This window comes from Paramisgurnus dabryanus, chromosome 5, assembly GCF_030506205.2.
Source record: "Paramisgurnus dabryanus chromosome 5, PD_genome_1.1, whole genome shotgun sequence".
Taxonomy (NCBI): Eukaryota; Metazoa; Chordata; class Actinopteri; order Cypriniformes; family Cobitidae; genus Paramisgurnus; species Paramisgurnus dabryanus.
The window spans coordinates 32,715,085-32,736,403 of record NC_133341.1 but is presented as its reverse complement, the minus strand read 5'-3'; the positions used below and the strand labels follow the sequence as shown (position 1 = coordinate 32,736,403).

The following is a 21,319-nucleotide window of genomic DNA, read 5'->3' as shown; positions in this document are numbered from 1 at the left end:
ATCTTATAAATTTACTTATATTCTTTTTCATAATTTTGATGCATGCACAATAAGAGCAGAAATGTGTTAAGAGTGTAAACGGAGTCAATTTACTTTTTAGTATTGTTTCATAATGAATTATGTGTGTAAAACACCCACACTCCTAAAAATAAAGATGCTTAAATGGTTCTTCAAAGTGATGCTCAAATAACCATAGTGATATATTCTTGGAAGAACAACAATTTCTTTCAAACCTTTTTATAATCGTAAGAACCTTTTTCATTACAAGGAGGAACCTTTTATGAAACCGAAGGTTATTCAGATATCTATGGCTCTTAATGAACCTTTTAGCCAAAAATGATTCCTCTATTGCATCGTAAAGCACCCTTATTTTTAAAAGTGCAGCGTGTTTTTAAGAAAGCAGCACAGCTGTTCTTTCATTTCTGCACATTCCTCTTAAATCCCACATTCCAGACCGTGTACATCAACCCCTGCTTTGTCTTCAATGGTAATGTCAGAGAAAGCGTGTGTGTCCTTCTTACCGTCGCTTTCTGTAGCGCGACGCTGCCTCGTTGACGATTAATAGAAAAACATCATTCCAGCGTCATCTCTATGGCAACCGTCCTGGTCCGCGACCGGGATTGGCTCTCTCCCAGAGTCTGTCTGAATGTGATAGGAGAACCCAGCCCCCTCCTCTCATCACAAACACTCGCTCTCTCTCTTTCTCGCTCGCTCCGTCACACACTCTCCTCCTCTTCATCTTAATGTTGTTATCTCACCAAACATACGTTTGGGCAGAAGATCGAGAGCCAGCGTGACCGCCGATGCAGCGCGGGATCATTGGCTGTCTTATTCCTTCATGAACTGGCACGAGCGAGCGGAGGAGATGATAAGGATGAAAGACCAACGCAATGAGCCGAGTGCAAATCCAGTCTATGGAGAACGAGGCTATAAAGAGACCTGTTAGAGAATAAGACGTCACGTCTCTGGTTTTGGCTCGAAACTCTTGCTGTCTGGTTGTACATGGCTGTGTGTCTCTGCGTCTCGGTCACATGGCTGTTCGGCTGCAATCTCTCTTGTAATGACAGCAGGAGACGGTTAAGGACTCGTGTTGCTGATGCAGAGACACGGTGAGATAGACGTCTCATTGTGACTGAATACAGTCTGGGATTGTAACCGACCAGATTTCATTTTGGATACTGGATACGCACTTTTTTTTATAAGACACTGACAGTGATGTCTCTATCTTGTATTTTTTAATTGAGACATCTGAACTTGGTTAATGAGGTAAAGTGGATTTGCTTCTTTATTTGTACAGATGCTTTGGGTTACTGATGCAGAAGAGCTCATTTTATAATCTCCAGCTAACAGGAAGCCTTACCGCTATTTTTACACTGCTGGATGACCAGGAATGATGTGCTGTTCTCATTATTATTCCTTCATGTCCGTCCTGCTTCCTCAGTAGGGAATATACCCTTGATCCTACCTCTGACGTACGCGACCTCGTGTTGCATACAGAGTAATGCATGACCTGTGTACGAGACCAGACCCTCCTGAGCCTCCCCAGAATGGTTCTCCTACATCAGACACAGGTCTAGTGATGAGTAATGGTGAACCCGAGTCTCCAGCAGGGCCCGGGCATCCGGACAGAGAAAATCCACCTGAAAGATTGCAGGCTGCGAATGTGACAAACTTAGGATCTTACACGACAAATGGAAACGGCAGCATGACGGTGCCAACCATGCTGCTGGGGAAACGTCATCATTCTCTATATGAGGGTCTTAATGGATGTGAATCAAGAGATGCGGGAAAGGTACGACTCAGTGTTTCATTGTAAAGTATTTTTGTTGTGTCCAGCTTTCTTTTTGGATGGATTTGCCGAGAAGTGACGAATTCTAAGCCTGAGATTTGTTTAACACTATTTCTGCCATTTTTCTGCTGCGTGCACACTGCACGTCTCTTTCAGGCCATTAGTAGGCGTTCCTAATTCTGATCATCCTAATAACAATTATAAACAATAGGGGTCGACCCGTATGTGTTTTTTGTGGTCGATACCAAGTATTAAAGATCAAGTAGACTGATACAAATATTTATATGCTGTATGTCTGCTGTAAAAATGTAAATTAATGTCAAAATTAAGAATGAACGGACTCTGACAAAAACTTTCTTCGGCTGTGTCCCATGTGTGCGTTTCTATTGGCTGTGAACACACTGAATGAAGACCATCTTTTGAGCTTGGCTGAATACGTTACGCTTTACAATTGTTTGTATTTTTTGGCATGACTTAAAATGACGTGCAAATGCGTGCTAAAGTTGTGGCTGTATCAGAACAAAATAGCGCATTTCAAAATGAATTTACTTCATCGGTTTTGAAAATGCCCGATACTGATAACCATTAAGATGCCTAATATCAGCGCCAATAATCGGGCCAAAATGATAATTGGTCGACCCCTTATAAATAAATGAGTAAGTGTATACTCCGTACTGACAAGATGCGGTTGACGCGAACTCCCTCATAGATTGTTGCTCTCAAATGTTGCTCCGCATTTGCATAAAGTTGAACTTTTTTTTTACTTTGTCGCATAGCTGGGAACGCACATTTCCTGTGGCCAATGGTCATTGTCGTTCGAGTTGACGGAAGTCTCCAAGCTTTCATTGAAATGAACGAGATTGCATTGCTCTGTCGTTGCTAGAGCACACAGCTTTAGTCTCATACGGTACAGATGGTTGTAATGCATCTGATGTGACATCAACTTAATTTCACATGGACTTATCCTGTGTTAACTTGTTTAACCCTGTTTTTAGGATTTATGATTTCATGCTGTAAAACTGTAAGTTCAGGATTAGGTTTTAGTTAATTTCGTGAAATGTCCTCCTGTAAGTTCACATACAACTTGCTGTAACATAGCATTGCTTTATTTTTATACCGTGCACCTCCAGCGTTTGCTCTTCACCCAATGATTTACAGTTGTTGTGTGTCAGACGGTAAGGTTTGATCGAATCAGGACACCAGAAATAAATCATGTGAATGCAACATATGCCAAGTAAAATGTTTTTTCCTGAACTTTTCAGCTTGTATGATGTATGATATCTGTGATGCGTTTGACAGCAGCTAAATTCAGACGCAGTGAATGACCTCAACCCACATTCACTGCTTTAATGTGGGACAGTGCAGATTCACATTGAGAATCAATAGCAACTGCAGATTCACTTATTTCTGTTCCCGACCTCACTGATTGCACTCGAAGGTGTAAAGGCGGAGTTTGGGTGATTGACGGTTAATGAATCACTGTTGTCATGATGTCATTTCCTGTGGCTTGATAAAAAAACGTTCATGTTGTCGGAGCCGATGGTGTAGTGGGCAGTGCCACGACATTTGGTGCATATGCACTTTCGGCGACCCATTGCCGAGTTCCATTGCCGATCCATACTGTCTATCAGATAAATGCAAAATGGCCCAAAAATGTGTAGTTGAGTGCCCATAAGCACAGACTGTATGATGTCTGCCATTTTATAAGATTGTGACAGATTGCACCATGTAATCTAATAAACTTGGGTAGGACATGTATGTCGAGTGCAGACTCAACAATGATGACGCTTACTATTTGTAGGCCATGACGAAACTTCATCAATATATCAGCAAGCTGAATTGCGGATGCCACTTTTGCTCAGGGTGCTTGCATGTAGTTTACATAACCATAAACCTTGCCAGTATTTACAGTAATACTAAATTTATTTATAATGACTGTTGCGATGTTAAGCTCAGCAGTGTCTTTCCATGGAGTTTACGCAGTAAAATTCATTTAATGTTTTGCAACACGTCACGTTGATCAATATGTCGTTTCATGGTGCATTTTCATTGGCCTACTACTCGGTAGGGGTAGATTCATATTAAAGTCCTTGTAAAGATCTCTTTCAGAATCTATGAGGAGGTACCACTGTTTAAAATTTATGGCCGATATTGAACACAAACACAAATGAGATCACATAAATTTACTCCAGATGCTTACGTCATCGTGTTATTTAAGTTATGTATATGAAATATTTATGTCTTTTTATTCCTATGTGAATATTATTATTGAAAGTCATTGATGGTGAATAAGTGATCAAAGATTTTTATCTCGAGTATAATATTCCTTTCAAGGGCTTCAAGTATAAAGTCGGAAAACAGGAATAAGGGATATTGGACATGGATGAATTGCGATGGTAAGGGAGGGTGGAGGGCGAGCTCTGGTAAAAGTGCTCCCATGGGAAACTAGAAGAGCGATGGATGAATAGAAAGATGGATTTTGGCTCATGCATGATTGAATTGGCGGTAGGCGTGTGGGATATATCGTCCGTCCCCGTGCTTGTGACTTCCCTTTTAAATCAAAAACACTCCATCCAACGCTGCGGGGGGCAGACGGAGTTCAGACACCGTCTGATATTTAAATGGCCTTACAGAGGACATCCAAAATATCTGAAGGACAACATGACTCGCACGTTTTGGTGTTACACCCTATGTTTTTCTCACACTAACCTGATCATTTACTGGTGCTGTCTCTGTATACGCAGAGCATGATACAAACCTGAGTTGATGCTGTGTTACAAATGTTACAAAAGCAGCTGTACGCATAATATTTTAGTGCAAAAACTTAATTTTATATATATACTGTGGTGTTACTGATTTTATATATATATATATATATATTTATATATATATATATACTGATATAGGAATAAGAAAATTATATGACAAACATAGTATTAGCTTATCTTTAAACTAAAACTTTAGTTAAATCTTTGTTTTGTATGTCTGGTTTACAGCAGAAGACTAAGGCAGCGTGCACACCAAAACTTTTATGTTGGCAGCTGGCGTATGTTTTCAATTGTTTCCAATTGGCGCCAAGAGTTTTCATCTTTGGGTAAAAACCTCAGCTGGGCAATGTTATTCTCCCTCAGCCAGCCAATCACAGTAGAGGAAGGCGGGATAAACATCACAACAACCAACTGGTGCATCATTCAATGACTGATAAACAAAGCAGAAGTATAAGCAAACCAAAGCGCTTAGCTTAAAAATCCTGGCAGTCGGTGTCCGCGTTTTCAGCCGCATTTAAAAGCTTTGGTGTGCACGCCCCTAAAGATGCCTTTTTACTTTCAGGTCATGAGTAAATGAAAAGAGCATTAACATAAGTCATGTTTTATCTTGTGAATAGACTGAATTATGGGTCGTCAAAGTTTTGAATGGTTCTGGCAGCCTGTGAATAAATTCTCATGTTGTAGTAAAAAAGGCTTTTGGTGGTTTTATAAGAAGCTTTGAAGTGTATTAAAAGAATTTAAGGGGGTTTAATAGGCCTATAACCTCTGATATAATGACTCAGACCTTGTGAACAAATCTCACACACACTGGCAGACTCACATAAAGCTGATGAAGAGAATATGAAGAGCAACTTATGTGCTGTTATTATTAGACATTATAAAGATCTGATCTGGTCTTCTGAGGCTGCAGGTTCTGATGCGACTGCAGCTCTGTGAGGAGCCGCATTGACCCACATTTCTCTGCATTACGATCACCAGAAAACTGGAGCGTGGATGTTTTACAGCTCTGCTTTCATCCAGGTGTTCGCGTGCTTGTGTGTGGTATTTTTAGCCTCTTTTGTTTTGCTATACTGTCAATCAAACTGCATGCTGTTATTGATATGCAGCGTGGCAGTAAGTTGTGTCAATCAAAGCTTAGTGGGTTAAAAATGCACACCAGTTTCCCCTCGATCTCACCTCTGGAACCCCCTTAAAGGGGCTTTAAGATTTTTGGGATCTGTCAGATCAGATCTGAGCGTAACTCAGAGGCCCACCGGCCGACTCTCTGATGTGCTTTGAGAGAAATATTGGTCCATCTATATCTGACTCCTGACCAATCAAATGCATCCTCTACCCATGTGGGAACACACTGGATGACACTTGACAGAAAATTTCCATTAGCTTGATGCCGACTCCAAACATTTCCAATAATGCTTTAAAATCCCACGGAGCACAACAAAGAGAATTCTGATGAATCAGGCTTGATCTCATGAGAAATGTCTGACACATTTATCTTTGAATCAAAAGAAAGATAAAACAGTAAGAAGTTATATTGTCAAAATTATGTTTATTTTAATGGGGTAATTATGGTAGTTATTATATGCCGATATATGTGCATTAACCAATATTTACAAAAAAAACATGCAAACCACTCGCTTTTTAGTAATCGCTGTGAACTTAAATGTGTTACAATGGTTATTAAAGTAACAAGTTTATTTGTCATGACAACAGCTTTATAATCATATATTATGTTTGACTTTGGCCTTAGGGCTTGAATAAATATTTTTCTTGAATATTTAAAGTGAAATGTGTTTATGACATCATTCAGTGAGATTGCTAATGATTTCTTTATCTCACTCATTTTGGGCACATGCATGCTCACATTGTGCTGATTCGGTCATATATCACAGTTTCCACAATTTTCTGTAAATACTTTCTTTTTTTAAATCTTAATATGTATTTATATGTTTATGCTTGTAATTTCCTGCAGCGTCTAATAAAGTAAATCATATGAGAGAGATTGAAACTAATGTAACTCACATTAAAAAAGACTTCTGAGTAACAAAAGAATGGAATCAAATTTTGAAACCCAAATCATAAAGATTCTTGTTATTCTCAACCTCTTGTTGCTATTTTATATTTATAGTGCATTGTCTCGAAACAGCTTTATATGAAAAGAAACCACAGAATATGGAAGAATTATTCTTATTTATTACATGGCTCTCTGGAATGCTTGATTCTGATTGGTCAGTTGAGACATTTGCAGGTTCGTTCTTTTCAAATAATAACCGCTCCAAAGTAATAACGCATAGCCGGTACTACTTGTACGATTAAAATCGCTCTGCGCCAATAAAGATTACTGTTTGGCACCTTCTTGTGACAAACACTGGACAACCACAATTAAGAATGGAACATTTTGACATTAATTTTAACATGTACGGAAAAACAAAACATTTAAACAGTGGATAGAAGAACGAACAACGACAAGACACAGAGAGCTTACTGAGACTGAACTTGACAAAATAGAGCATGACAGCTACGAAGCCAACACACAAAAAAAATACAGAATGAGGATTAAAACTTCTCAAAGACTGGTTAAAGAGAAAAAAATGGAGACAGACAAGTATGAAGCAGAGGATCTTAATAAGGTATTACGATCATTTTATGCATCTGTGCAAAGTTTCGCGGAAGGATAAAAATGTTAATTTAAAACAAATATGCCAATAAAATGTTTCAAATTCATATTCATGTCCGTTTTTTTTCTTATGTGACAAGTAGCCGTGTAATAAGCGGGATAATGTAGAGGCAGCCGGTAGTTATCGGGAAATAAGCCCCTTCAGTGTGATACAAGACCCTCCGCTTCGCGTCGGGTCCTGATCACACTGTCGGGGCTTATTTCCCGATAACTACCGGCTGCCTCTACATTATCCCTTATGTAAACCGCACACGTAACTTGTCAAATGTCTTTAAAATAGGCACCACAGCAATGTTTGGGGTAACCGTGATATAAGCGGAATAATTTTTCTTTTGAATTATTTGAAAATAATTCACATCTGCGGTGAAACAGCACAACGCGGATTACCACCTTGGGTGCGCGTTATTTTCTTATTATTCAATGGCCCGTTGTCAATTATTCCTTACATAGTGTATATAGAATTTATTTATTTTCACATAACTTAATTATATATAAAATTATATATTACTATCTTAAAAAATGTATACTGTATACTTTCCTTCGACTATGAGATGTTGTGTCAATTAATCAGGGTTCCCACGGGTCCTTGAAATCCTTTAAAATTTGTGAATCTGGGAAAAAAATTCAAGGTCCTGGGAAGTTTTTTTAAATATGCATACATAGATACAGATGATTGAAAGTGCTTGAATCTATTTTATACAAGAAGTTTTCTGGAAAAAATCCATATTATTCCCTGTGTAGTGTAGGATAATATCACAAAATTCTAGACTTTTTATGCACACGTGCTAAACTCTTCGCTTTAAATGCTTATCTTCTGTATGTGAATGTTGATTCATACCAAAATGCTTTTTTGCATAGTTGTGTTTGACACATGAAAACGTCTCTGGTTACGTATGTAACTGTTGTTCCCTGAGAAGGGAACGAGACGCTGCGTCTCCCTTGCCATACTTCCTGCGTCCCTGTAACGTCGTCTTTGGCAATATTTCAGATAGCGATATACTTTCTGGCTCCTGGGTCACCCTGTCTTTGTCATTAAGCCTCACCATTGGTTGAATTTGATATACACATTCAGACACACTTACCCCTGGAGGCGTCCCCAAAGTGTCACCACAGTGATGCAGCACAAGTTCCCTCGAAAGGGGACTGTAAGAATGTATCTTAAAAGATAACACGATGTAACCTTGCTCTCACTTGAAATGTGTCCCCACGTTTAGTCCTTGAAATTGAGGTTATTGGACCTGGAAAGTCCTTGAAAGGTCTTTGAATTTGAAGTTAGCTAAGGTGTGATTAATATAAAAATGAAAGGTGTCATATTAAACTAGACTTTCTTACATGAAAATGGCCCTTAAATGAGAAATGTTTGTAATGCACACACACACACACACACACACACACACACACACACACACACACACACACACACACACACACACACACACACACACACACACACACACACACATTATACAGTATTTAAGCTCTTCTCATTAATGAAAGATTCACACAGCTTTTTTCTTTTCAGAAGAGATCAAAGAGTTTGTCACATTATTTATTTATTTCCACGTCGCCTCAGAATGCACTGTTTGCATATTAAAGACGCCTCACAGTGTTGTGTTTGTGTTTATCTCTTTCTGTCGTAGACGACAATCCGGGCGTTTGAAATGCCAGGCGTGATGTTTCTGTAGAGCGACACGCGTGAGGCTTTGAAAACACTTCGACTGACTTTTTGGAAACATCCACCCTTCGCTCTCTCTGAATGATTCATCCAGCTCTGTTTTCACAGCGTGCAGTTATTTACAGAAACTGATCAAATAAAGATAAGAGTGCTTCATGTCACTATACTAGGTGTACTTTATAGACGGTTTCATCGGGCGCACGTGCGGTGACACGATAACCGTCTGGTCTGAACTTTACTTCCGGTTTCTGTTTGTTTAATGGTCTGACTAGTTGCTGAAACTGAATTCTTAAACAAATACCTCGTCGAAAATAACGTTAATATAATAATGTTTTGTGTTCCTGTGTAATCTACGTGTTGTTTATTTAGCTTGTTATATAAATAAACTACTTTAAAAGGACTTTGTTGTTATTTATTCTTTGCAGAGTTTACCAGAAGTTACGTGATGACCACAAAGCCGCTTGTTTATGTTGTTACTGCTTAAACCGTCTATATTTCGTTTTCTTACAATCTGTGCCGTGACCACAGAACCAAACTTAGTTTGTTTGTTAGAAGGGATAAATTTAGTCAATTTGTTGCTCCAGATAATTGAACCCATGACCTTTAACTTTACCAATTGAACGACAAAATGCACAACTGTAATCAATTTAAACAGAAAAGAGCAAAGTAGAGGAGAAGGACTGGAAAAAGGGAGGCATTTTTAGGAATGATTCACTAATGAATCATGCTGTGAACATTTATGTTCCCTTTAATGTGGAGGCAGTGAATGTGAAATAATATCTGTAACACACACACACACACACACACACACACACACACAAACTTTATCTCTTTGAAGTTCAGTTGTCAGATGATCTCATGGGAGTCATGCAACACTGCTTCTGAATGTGGATCATATCTCTTGTGTCTTTGTCAGGTTTATCCCTCAGTCCAGACCATCAGATGATGTGTGTGTATTTAAATGGTTTAAAAGCATAAATGTGCAGCTTGCAGTTTTCTTAACGCATTTATTTTTAATCTGTGTTGTATCCAGACAGAGCGTGATGTGTTATGAATCTTTGTAAGGGTTTGTGTGTTGTCCTGGGGGTTAAGGAGAAGGTGACAGATCACCTGACCTCCTGGTTTTGTCACTTTCATTTGCTTTTCTCTTGACCTTACGGGACCCAATAATGTCCTGACATGTCAAGTAGACTCTGAACAATTGTTCAGATAAGCTATAAGATGAGATAAATTGGGAAAACCAGCACCATCCTCAGACAGATGTGTTATACTCCAAACCATCCCATCATCATTCATTCCTGATCAGATGCACAGTGTCTCGCAGAAATATGTAATGCATGAGTATGTCAAAAATAGTGTACTAACATAATGTGCATGCTATTTTTTACTGCATACAGTATTTTAAAGTCTCTTTAATGAAACAACAGAGAAACAATTTTACTGTTTTACATTTTTATCATACTGCTTATAAACAAAGCACTGCAAAAATGACTTTCTAGTGTTTTTGTCTTGTTTTCAGTAAAAATATAAAAAAAAATCCTAAATTAAGGTGTATTTTCTTTATGAGCAAAATAGATTTTAGACCAAATACATATAAAATTTAAGCAAATTTGTGCTTAAAACAAGCAAAGAAATCTGCCAATGGAATAAGAATAAATTCTTGAATTAAGTGTTCTGGAAAAAAAGTAAACTTATTTCAAGAAATTTTTCTTATTCCATTGGCAGATTTTTTTTTGTCTAAAAACTAGACTTATTTTCCTAGTTGATTTTGCTCATCAAGAAAATACATCTTAATTTAATATTTTTACTGGAAACAAGGCAAAAATCGTAAGTAAGAAAGTAACTTTTTGCAGTGGGGCTGCACTGCAAAAAATGCTGTTCAAGAAATTTATTTTTAGTATTTTTGTCTTTTTTTCAGTAAAAAATCTAAAAATTCTTAAATTAAGATGCTTTTTCTTGATGAGTAAAACATCCCAATAAAATAAGTTTAGTTTTTAGACCAAAATATAAAATTTAAGTGATTTTGTGCATAGAGTAAAACAAGCAAAAACACTAATTTAAGTAAAACACTAAATTCAAGATTTTTTTGCTTGTTTTATGCACAAAATCACTTAAATTGTATATTTTTTGTCTAAAAACTAGACTAATTTTCTTGGGTCGTTTTGCTCATCAAGAAAAAGCATCTTTATTTAAGAATTTTAGATATTTCTACTGAAAACTAGACAAAAATACTAAGTAAAAAAGTAATTTTCTGCTGTGTGCACAGTAAACCGCACACTTGCCTGTATATGTGTGTGTGTGTGTCTGTATGTGTAATACAGTCGGGTAACATCAACAGCTGGATACCTCTGGCCACCTGTGACTAATAAAAGGTCATTTTGAGGAGAAAAGCTGCTTATATTAATCTAGTTTTTAATGGCTACCGCGAGAATAGGTGTTAATAAGTTAATAATAACCGAAAACAGATCCAATAAGTGTATTGTAGACTCATCATGGGATATATGTTGCATGCGTCTGCTGGCTGTCACTGTGTCTGCGCAGACGCTGACGATTAATTAGAGGTGCGGATTTGTGCGGGCCGCTGAGGAAGATTAAGTTGTCAAACGTTATGTTTAATAGTGTGGTGTTGGTCGAAACATTCAATGCAATCTCATGGCAAAATATGCATTTTATGAGGTGGCTAGTTCATATGACTGTAAATGACCACATTTGTACCATTTGCTTTGGCTCATGTGACATCAGGATTAGGGGCGGGATTTCATTATTGTTTTATTTAACTAATCATTCGTTTTTGTATGATTTGCTACTGACAAATTCCTGTAAGATCAGGCTGAAACACCTGGTTATATGAACTGATCTTTTCATTTTATAGTTTACATAACTCTTCTATAATGGCTGAATTACCTTCCCAACACAGCCATCTTTACATATATCAATACAGATAACTCCTCATAGCTTTCGTATTGAATATTGTTTGAATCTTTGGTGCTTCTTATACCTGCCAACCTGTCAACTTTTTTTAACGTTATGGGAGCTGCTTTGCATTTATATTTTGCCAGTGGGTTTATGGACAAATGTTGTTGAAGTAATTTGTGACATACAGTTGACATTTACTCTCATACACACACACATGTTCACACATACAGGTAATCGACAATAATCTCATTCTCGGATGGATTTGCACGATACAGATCAAATGCACCCGCATACTGTTTTTTGTGCATTCTGACATATTAACCCTGTTTAAGAGTTGGATTCCTCATGCTAAACCTAGGCAAAGTGTCAAAAAAGTAGTTTGACGTGTGACAGAGTATTTTGCCAGGGTTTGTACAAATTTCAGACAGTTTTTTTTTTTAACATGAATGATTCATACATAACATACTTGCTTTATTTCTTTTATGGGTAATTTCAGTGCAGGAAGTACAGTGGAAGTCCTTATAAGGGCACTGTAACCGAAATAGCGCACACACCAGAGCTGGCACGAAATCAACGTCACCAAAGAAGTGTGGTGTTGTTTGTGAGGGAAATTCTCAAGGTTAACATGAGATGAGCAGAAACAGCATGTGTTATGGGAGCTTTAAGTTGATGTATGTCTAATTGATTAGTTTATGTTTCAGTGATGTATGTCAGATGTTGCCTCACTGATGTGTTTAAATGATTTTATAAGGTAATTGATTGAATCACAGTAGTTTGGTCCTCAAAGACTTCGAGAAGTTGATCAGAAACCCACATCATCTTTATATTTCTTTGTATCTGACAGCGTTTGAAGGATGATGGCGGCGTTACTGGCAGACGTTTAGTTTGACGTGATGAACGACTCGTGTGGGTTTAATGACTCTGTAGGCGTCAGGGCTGAGGTCAGCTGAATCATTGAGAACTGATGGATTTTGGGAAATGACAGTTTCATGTGTTAATGAAGCTATTTGTGTGATTTAGTTTTTTATGGATCAGTTGGGTTGTCTTAATGATCTAAATGCACCGTATGTGTCTCTTAACATATTGAGATCTCATCTGTCTGTGTCAACCTAATAAATTGATCGCAGTTTCTAATACTCACTGAAAATATTGTTACTACAATGCGGCATTGTCTTTACAATTTAAACGTCATGTATTGATCGCTAAATGTGATTCATTTTCTCCCACAACAAGACATATACTGTATATTAACCCACAGGAGATATATGGATATACAAAGCTAGGCAGAGGCAGGATATTATTATGTGTTTGGCTGAAGAAATGAAGGCATATACAGTTAGGATGAGTAAAATATTTTTTCATAAAACATGTAAAACAATTTTCTGCTTTTATTGTAACACGGCTATCGACAGGGACCAGAATTGAAAATCACTTCTGTCCATCCACACATCAGACTGTGTGTTTGTGTGTCAGAGGAGATGCTGTACAATACATCTGAGGCTTTCTGAGGTTTATCTTCTTCTTTATGAACCATCATCATGACTGCCTGAGGGAAGACGATAGAGAGATGTTGTGTGTGTTTGTGTCAGGGACAGAATGAGAGGCTTCTGACACTGCAAATGTGCTGTAAATGATGAGCTGAAATGACATTGGATAAGACGTCTTTGTTAGGATTGCTGAGGTCTGCTTGCCTAAACACACACACACACACACACACACACATTGCCTCACGAGGGGACCCAGGCAGCACTTCAGGGTCTCTCTTTATGACTTATAGATGAGTGTTGGGCGAGTGAGGTTTATTATCACCCCCAGTCCAACTGTAACCTCTGCTTCAATACTGCAGGGGTTTCATTTCGTTTTATAGCTGGTGAGCTGCATACAACATTTTTATTGCATCATACTTTTGCCATTTTATTGTGTGTGCGTGCGCGCGTGTGTGCGTGTGCGTGTGCGTGTGCGTGTGTGTGTGTGGTTTACATGTGGTGTGTGTGTGTGTGTGCACATGCGTATGTGCGTGCGTTTCTGGTGGTGTGCATGTATTGTGTGTGTGTGTTTGTGGTGTTGGGGATTCTTCAGTAGTCTCCTGATCAAGTGTGGAAACACATTAAATGTAACACACATTGAATAGTGTTAATAGGATAGTACAGACAGTATACATGAGCTTGTGTTGTGTGAATGTAGGTCACTGGAATCCTGATGTTATATCAGGACAACTTTAAACATTCACCAGCAGGAGAAACACAGAAGACTTTTAACAGATGTACAGCAGCTCTGAACATCAATCCTGTTACTGAGACAGACACAGAAAAGAGTAAATAAAGAGAGAAAGATACTGAGCAGAGATCAGATGAGTAGGACTGAATATTAATGCAGGCATTCTAGGTTGCATGCACTGATTTAAGGCTAACCTGGTCATAAAATGAGTTTCATATTAGTGTATACTTTCAATTTTAGATCATTTCAATATTCACATGACCTTACTATAGTAATTGCGGCCAGTTTCAACATTTCTTTGATTCTTTTCCCTTCATTGTTTGGTAGTGACCCCCACAGTATCCACGCTGCCAAGAGAGAGCTACATTGCATCTGTATATAACATCCAGTAAGTTGGTCAGGTCATCATTTAGCTATAAAGAGGGGTAGATAGAGCAATACACCAGTGACAGAGATTTGTAACTATTGAAAGTTAACTTTTAATATGTCTAATAGAGGACCAAAAGCATTTCTTGTATGATTCATTTTTGTTTGTGGACCTGCGTAAGAAATATTTGGGTGATCTTGCTATGTACTGATGTATCAAATGTAGTAGTGGGGTTTCCATTCAAGCATACAGCGAATCTTTTCAAAATTAGCAAAAAACTAAACGAAAAACAAACAAACATGCGAATTAGGTGCGTTTCCATCAAGTTGTTTAAGCGAATGAAGGTGGTATTGGTAACCAACAGTAAATAATACAAGACACTGCATTTAGTTATGATTGGGCAAGTTATAAATTTACTAGCAGGGCAGCTTGTCATTGCCAACGGAATGCTGTGCACAGAAGAAGGAATGCAAACTTTATGATGCAGGCACTAACAGCAAGGGCATTACGATGACATCGAGCCCCATATTATGATAAAGGCAATGACAGCTGGAACAAGACAATCAGTCACGTGGGTTTAATGTTCACTACGGCAGAATTTATTCATTTCCATCTCCCATTATTTGCATTTACTCTTTAACACAAGTCGAAAACCACCTTAAGTGAGCGTAAAAACGTTTTTGCGAATTAAGGGATTTTTATTCAAAATGTGTCATTTCCATCACTCAATTCTTATGTGCATACAATTTAATATTATACAATTTGCAACATCAATACAATTTTGTGCTCTGTTACTGCACATTTTGGCAAATGTAGTATAGGTTATATATTCATATCTATATAGTTTGACACATTGCGTAAGATATACACAGTGTCTCCGATCAGAAAATAACTTATTTTCTCTGATTTTCATCCTATTGTATGCTGTAATGTACTGTTACATTTACATTTACATTTAGGCATTTAGCAGATGCTTTTATCCAAAGCGACTTACAAAGATTAGGAAACAATAAATCGATTTGTCATAGGGAGGCAACAATATATCAAGTTTTCACTATTCCGAAACATAAGATAATTATTTATTTATTTATTAATTTATAAAAATAGAAGAGGTGGAGGTGGAAGTGCAGTCATTGATAGAGATGAGTTTTTAGTTGTTATTTGAATGTTGCAAGAGATATGGCTGACTGGACTCCTATGGGAAGATCATTCCACCAGCTGGGAGTAGTGAAGGAAAGGAGCGGGAACGTGAAGCCCTTTTGTGAAGGTATTACAAGGCACCGCTTATCCAACAGATAACAGGACATTTTTAAAATCAAGATATGTTTACTGGGCTTTCCCTCTTAAATTCAATTAATCTTTCAAATGAAATAAATTCTTCTGTGTCCAGACAGTGGGCATTTCTTATGTTAAGATGATTGTACAGTATGTTGCCCGAGGCGTCTCTTCAGATCTCCCATCACTCTCTTTCACAGAACAGCAGCACACAGATCCAATTTAAATGCTGAAATGAAATTTGTGTCCTTCCAGGCAACTGAAGGCATTCGGACTGTGAGGATTTGAAATTCCCTTGAGGTGGGGGATTCGGGAGTTTCTTGGAAAAATCCCTGATGATGAAGATGATGATGGATCAAAGCACTCGCCGGGTCTCATTGTTATGCAGATTTGAGTATTGTTCACATGGGTGGAGGGGTTTGCCGTCTGTAGACACATAGACTGAAATATTTATTGCTCATTTATATTCTGACACTTCAGGCAAAGGCTGTGTGGCGATTAAATGGCAGTGAAATATAAGGTTGTGTTTTGAGGAGCGAGGGCAGAACATCTAGCGTCAGGGATAAATGTAATGAGCTCTGTTGTCTGGCTATTAGTCTGGATTTCAGGACATTTGTGTTCGTATCGTAACTTTGCACAACTGTCTATCAAATTACAGCCATTTATCATTATTAAGTCGACATGAACACATTAGTGCACTGAGCGCTCCTGGAGCGAACATTCACAGTCAACTGATGGACCTGCGGACTTTGTTAATGACCAGTGTTTTGTGTGCTTACACGCGCACACACACACACACAAATACAAACAAACGGTACATACACATTCACCACATACAGTAAGTGCGTGCTGGTGTGATGATGCTCCATCAGTTTGTATTTAACACTTTATATTGAATATTTTTGTTGCAGCTTATACTAAGCTTGGTTGGTTTCGAATCGTTCTCGAGGTACTTTAATGCCATATGTCACAGTCACATGCCGTTGGCGCCAGCTCAAGTTGGACTAAATTTCTAACTGGCATGCACTTATTCAAGTCTGCCACCGTTGTTCTGTGCAGCGCCACATGAAGTCAAACACACCTAATGTGTGCTGTCAGTGTAAAGCTAATCATTCGGAGAAGAGAGCGAGCATTTAGAAAAGAAGGTGTGCATTTGGAGCAGAAGGAGGGCAATCTGAGAAGAAGGCGGGCATTTGGCAGAGAGGGCGGGCATTCAGAGATGAGGGCGGGCATTTGGATCAAAAGGCGGGCATACGGAGGAAAGGAAAGGCATTTTGAACCAGAAGTACGGCAGTCGGAAAAGAGGGCTGGCATCTGGATTAAAGGGCGGGCATTTGGAGGAGAGGGCGGGCATTTGGATAAAGGATGGGCATTTGGAGGAGAGGGTTAGGGCATTTGGATTAAAAAGCGTGCATTTGGAGGAGAGGGCTGGCATTTGGATCAAAGGGCGGGCTTTTGAAGGAGAGGGCGTGCATTTGGAGCAGAAGGAAGGCAATCTGAGAAGAGGGCAGTATTTGTCGGAGAGGGCGGGCATTCAGAGAAGAGGGTGGGCATTTGGAACAAAGGGCGGGCATTTGCAAGAGAGGGAGGGCATTTAAAGCAAAAGTAGGGCAATCGGAAAAGAGGGATGGCATTTGGAGGAGAGGGCGGGGGATTTGGATCAAAGGGCGGGCATTTGGAGCAGAAGGAAGGCAATAAGCTTTTTCAACTTCATGCGGCGCCACAAGAATCGACAGCCCGATGACGTCAAAGTATCAAGAGAGCGAGACGAAATATGATTTCTTGAATCATTCTCGTGGTACTTTTACGTCATCCGGCTGTCGGTTCTTGCATTTGGCGGAGAGGATAGGCATTCAGAGAAGAGGGCAGGCATTTGGATCAAAGGGCGGGCAGGAGAGGGAGGGCATTTGAAGCAGAAGTAGGGTCATCGGAAAAGAGGGCGGGCATTTGGAAGAGAGGGTGGGCATTTGGAAGAGAGGGCAGGCATTTGGAGGAGAGGGCGGGCATTTGGATCAAAGGGCGGGCATTTGGAGCAGAAGTAAGCCAATCTGAGAAGAGGGCAGGCATTTGGATCAAAGGGTGATCATTTAAAGGAGAGGCAGGGAATTCTGAGAAAAGGGGTGGTATTAAAAGGATAAGGAGGGCAATATGAGAAGAGGGCGGGCATCGGAATTAAAAGGCGGGCATTTGGAGAAGAGGGCGGGCATGTCGGGCAAAGGTTGGGCATTTGGAGCATTTCAAGTGAATTTATCTTAAGGGATCTTAAGATGGTTGCTGGTGTGTTAGTTGTATAAAAGTTTAAGTCTGTGATCTACATATGGCTCAAGATTTAAGGTGTGATTCATGTCTATTTTAAAGTGTACTTTAATATTTAAAGGCATGAGGTTTATTTAAAACTGCAGTAATATTGATGCTTGATTTAGCAAACACACCTTTCTCTTCTGGTTTAGTATTTTTAGAGAACAATAGCAGAAAGTACAACTTCGGCTTTTAATGAGCCTGCAAATAACCAGACTATAAATGTAATTCATCATTTGTTGTAGCACAGTAAAGATGCTGGACTTCAGGGTTTTTGTCTGTTGTAAAGTCTCTGTAGAGTTTATTGTTCTGTTGCTCGGTTTCTTCTGGGTTTCTCATCTTTGGGCCTTGTTGTTGGCAGTCTACTGGATAAAACGCTGTTGTGTGTTTTCCTGAAGACTCCTCCATAGTTCCTGTAATATGAGAAGACTGTGTGTGTGTGTTCCTGTGTTTGAGGATCAAGCTATTGTTCATTATTTGTGTTGAAGTTCACCGTTACTGTTACTTTTGTTCTTTTCATTCTGTTTAAAGCTACAATACAACAAACTCTGATCTCCTTTGTGTACCTGAATATTCAAAAGTGTGTTTGTATCAGGTTACCGATTTAGTTAAGATCTAAAATGGGGCTTGATTGTATGTTTAGTTTTTGGTAATATAACGTCACCTTTACCGTTTATATCAGTATGTGGTCTGACATGATCTTTCTTCTCTACAACAGAAGCCCTGCCAGCAATAAACATTGAGAGGCTTTTGTTCCAGTTTTGGCTGATTAATTTGATTTCTGTAGGGTTCTTGGCTGAAATGATGTAATTTGTTAAAGACCAAGTCTTTGTGTTTGTAACCCCAGGGCTGAACAACACTGTTACATTAGAGGCCTAAAGCATTTGCGTTTTCACTGAACTGAGAACAGTTTCACCTGTGTCTCTCTCATTTCCAGCGTGCAGAGGTCACCATCTGCGTATCGTTCAGTATGTGTTTCTTAACATTATTTCCCCAGAGTAACAAACTCAATGGCTTTTAGTTGAAATGAAGGACGAAGCACTGGATTATAAACGGCATCGTCATGGAAACCGTCTCCGGGCTAGTCATTGAGTCAGCATGTGTTTGGAAACAGCACGTAGCCTTCAATTACCTCGGTTTGCGTCTTTGTTGATGAGAGAGAGAATAATAAAGAAGGGAACGGAAGAGAGAAAGAAAGTAGCGAATGTTGATTGTTCAGCTTGCTCTTCACATGTTGAGTAAAACTACTAAATATTCTTCATGCAGCCATAATTTTATCTATCTCTAAATTGTCCTAAACAAAATCAAACGATTTGCAAAATGCTGACACACCAAACAGGTAGACATGTGCTGAAAATCCCATGGTGAAAGTAATATAATGGACGTTTCGGTTTTAATTAAGATGACTTTTGACCTTTATCCTTTGTGGTGTTGAACAGCACAGCCGATCAATAATAAGCACAAAAGGATGATGAGAGTCCAGAACAGACGCCTTAGTAATGAGTGAACATCAATCATATTTAACAGTCCCATTGGCTGCAACCCCTAAATCATATCGTAGTTAAGAGGTTTGGCCAAAGCCAATGATGGGGTTTCTTTTGGTTTATAAAAAACCTGTAGTTTTAAGCTAAATGTTTACATTTTTAACTGTATTATTGAAGGTGCATTTGTACATTACTTCTTGCATACAGTACTAGTAAATTAGTTATAAATGTAATAGTAAAATTTGTAGTACAAATAGTACATTTGATTAAATAAAATTATATCACGGGTCTGTTCAATTCTGTATTCTGATTTGTTCAGATTGATGTCCCATGGGTATGCATTATTTTTCGATAACCGCACACCTAACTTTTCAAATGTCTTAAAAATAGGCACCTGGAGCCGGTTGCACCAACAGGGCTTACGCCTGGTCTTAAGGTAAGTAGGTCTTAACTCCGCATTCTAAGTCCGACATAAAAGTTACGAAAGTTGCACCGTCCAGGCTTAAGTCTTCTTCTCTCTAAGACCAGGCGTAAATCTTACGCCTAGTCAGTAGCAGGCGTAAATTCAAAATCTAGGCATATAATAGCCGTTATCATCCGATAAATAATGTTTCTATAGTAACCACATAACTAAAGACAGAAGTAAAGACATGGCGCGCCTTATACACAGACTTTACAACGAGCGGGCTTTTAGACGGGAGAGAGTAATTAGGGACAGAAGCAATCCATTGGACATTTACAATGATGATGAGTTGATAGAGAGGTTTCGATTCTGTCGGAGGGATATATATTAACTTGTTGAAGAGCTGTCAGCCGACTTACAGTACATATCAAACCACAACGCAGCATTGCCACCAGCATTAAATCTGTTAATAGCGCTACGTTTTTATGCAAATGGTGCGTTTCAAAACAATGTTGGAGATATGATTAATGTCCACAAATCCACCGCATAAACAGCGGAAGATAGTTTACAGCGTAACCTTGCAACGCACGCTGCTGGAATACAACACATGAACGCGCAACGCTAAGACCGGGCGTAGTTACGCCTAGGCTTAAGTTTGGTTGGTGCAACCGACGTTAGATCAACTCTAAAGACTGGTCTTAACTAAGACCTACTTAGCAGTTAGGACCAGGCTTAGTAAAGCCTTGTTGGTGCAACCGGCCCCAGAGCAATATTTTTGGCAACCATGGTATACGTGGAATAATTGACTCTGGTCCTTTGAATTATTTGAAAATAATGCACCTGCAGTGTAACCGCATAACCACCTTGGGTGTGTATTATTTTCTTATAATTCAATAACCCGTCGTCAATTATTCCTTACTTAAAGAGACATACTGTAAACTGCATTTAATTCTGTAAGATTCTTAAAACATAAAAAAAATTGCCAATGGGATGAAAAAACTTAATTCATACACTGCAAAAATGATTTTAAAGAAAAAAAATCTTAGTATTTCTGTCTTGTTTTCAGTAGAAATATCTAAAAATTCTTAAATTAAGATGCTTTTTCTTGATGAGCAAAACGACCCAAGAAAATAAGTCTAGTCAAATTGAAGTGATTTTGTGCATAAAACAAGCAAAAAAATCTGCTAATGGGGTAAGCAAAAATTTTTTTTCTTAAACACTAAATTCAAGAAAAATTCATCAAAATTCATTGCATATTTTTTTTCTTTTGCTTGTTTTATGCACAAAATCACTTTAATTTGATATTTTTGGTCTAAAAACTAGACTTATTTTCTTGGGTCGTTTTGCTCATCAAGAAAAAGCATCTTAATTTAAGAATTTTTAGATATTTTTACTGAAAACAAGACAAAATTACAAATATTTTTTTTCTTTAAAATCATTTTTTGCAGTGTGT

General features: G+C 38.5%; 1 protein-coding gene across 1 annotated transcript in view; it reads left to right on the top strand.

Moving 5' to 3' along the window:
* The first annotated feature begins 765 nt into the window (after positions 1–765).
* The window catches only part of tspoap1 (TSPO associated protein 1), a 66,704-nt gene continuing 46,150 nt past the window's right edge, over positions 766–21,319 (top strand). Inside the window, exon 1 of the mRNA XM_065251117.2 lies at positions 766–1,792. Within this exon, the coding sequence (XP_065107189.1) occupies positions 1,502–1,792 (291 nt within the window). The 5' untranslated portion in view covers positions 766–1,501. The remainder of the gene's footprint in view (positions 1,793–21,319) is intronic.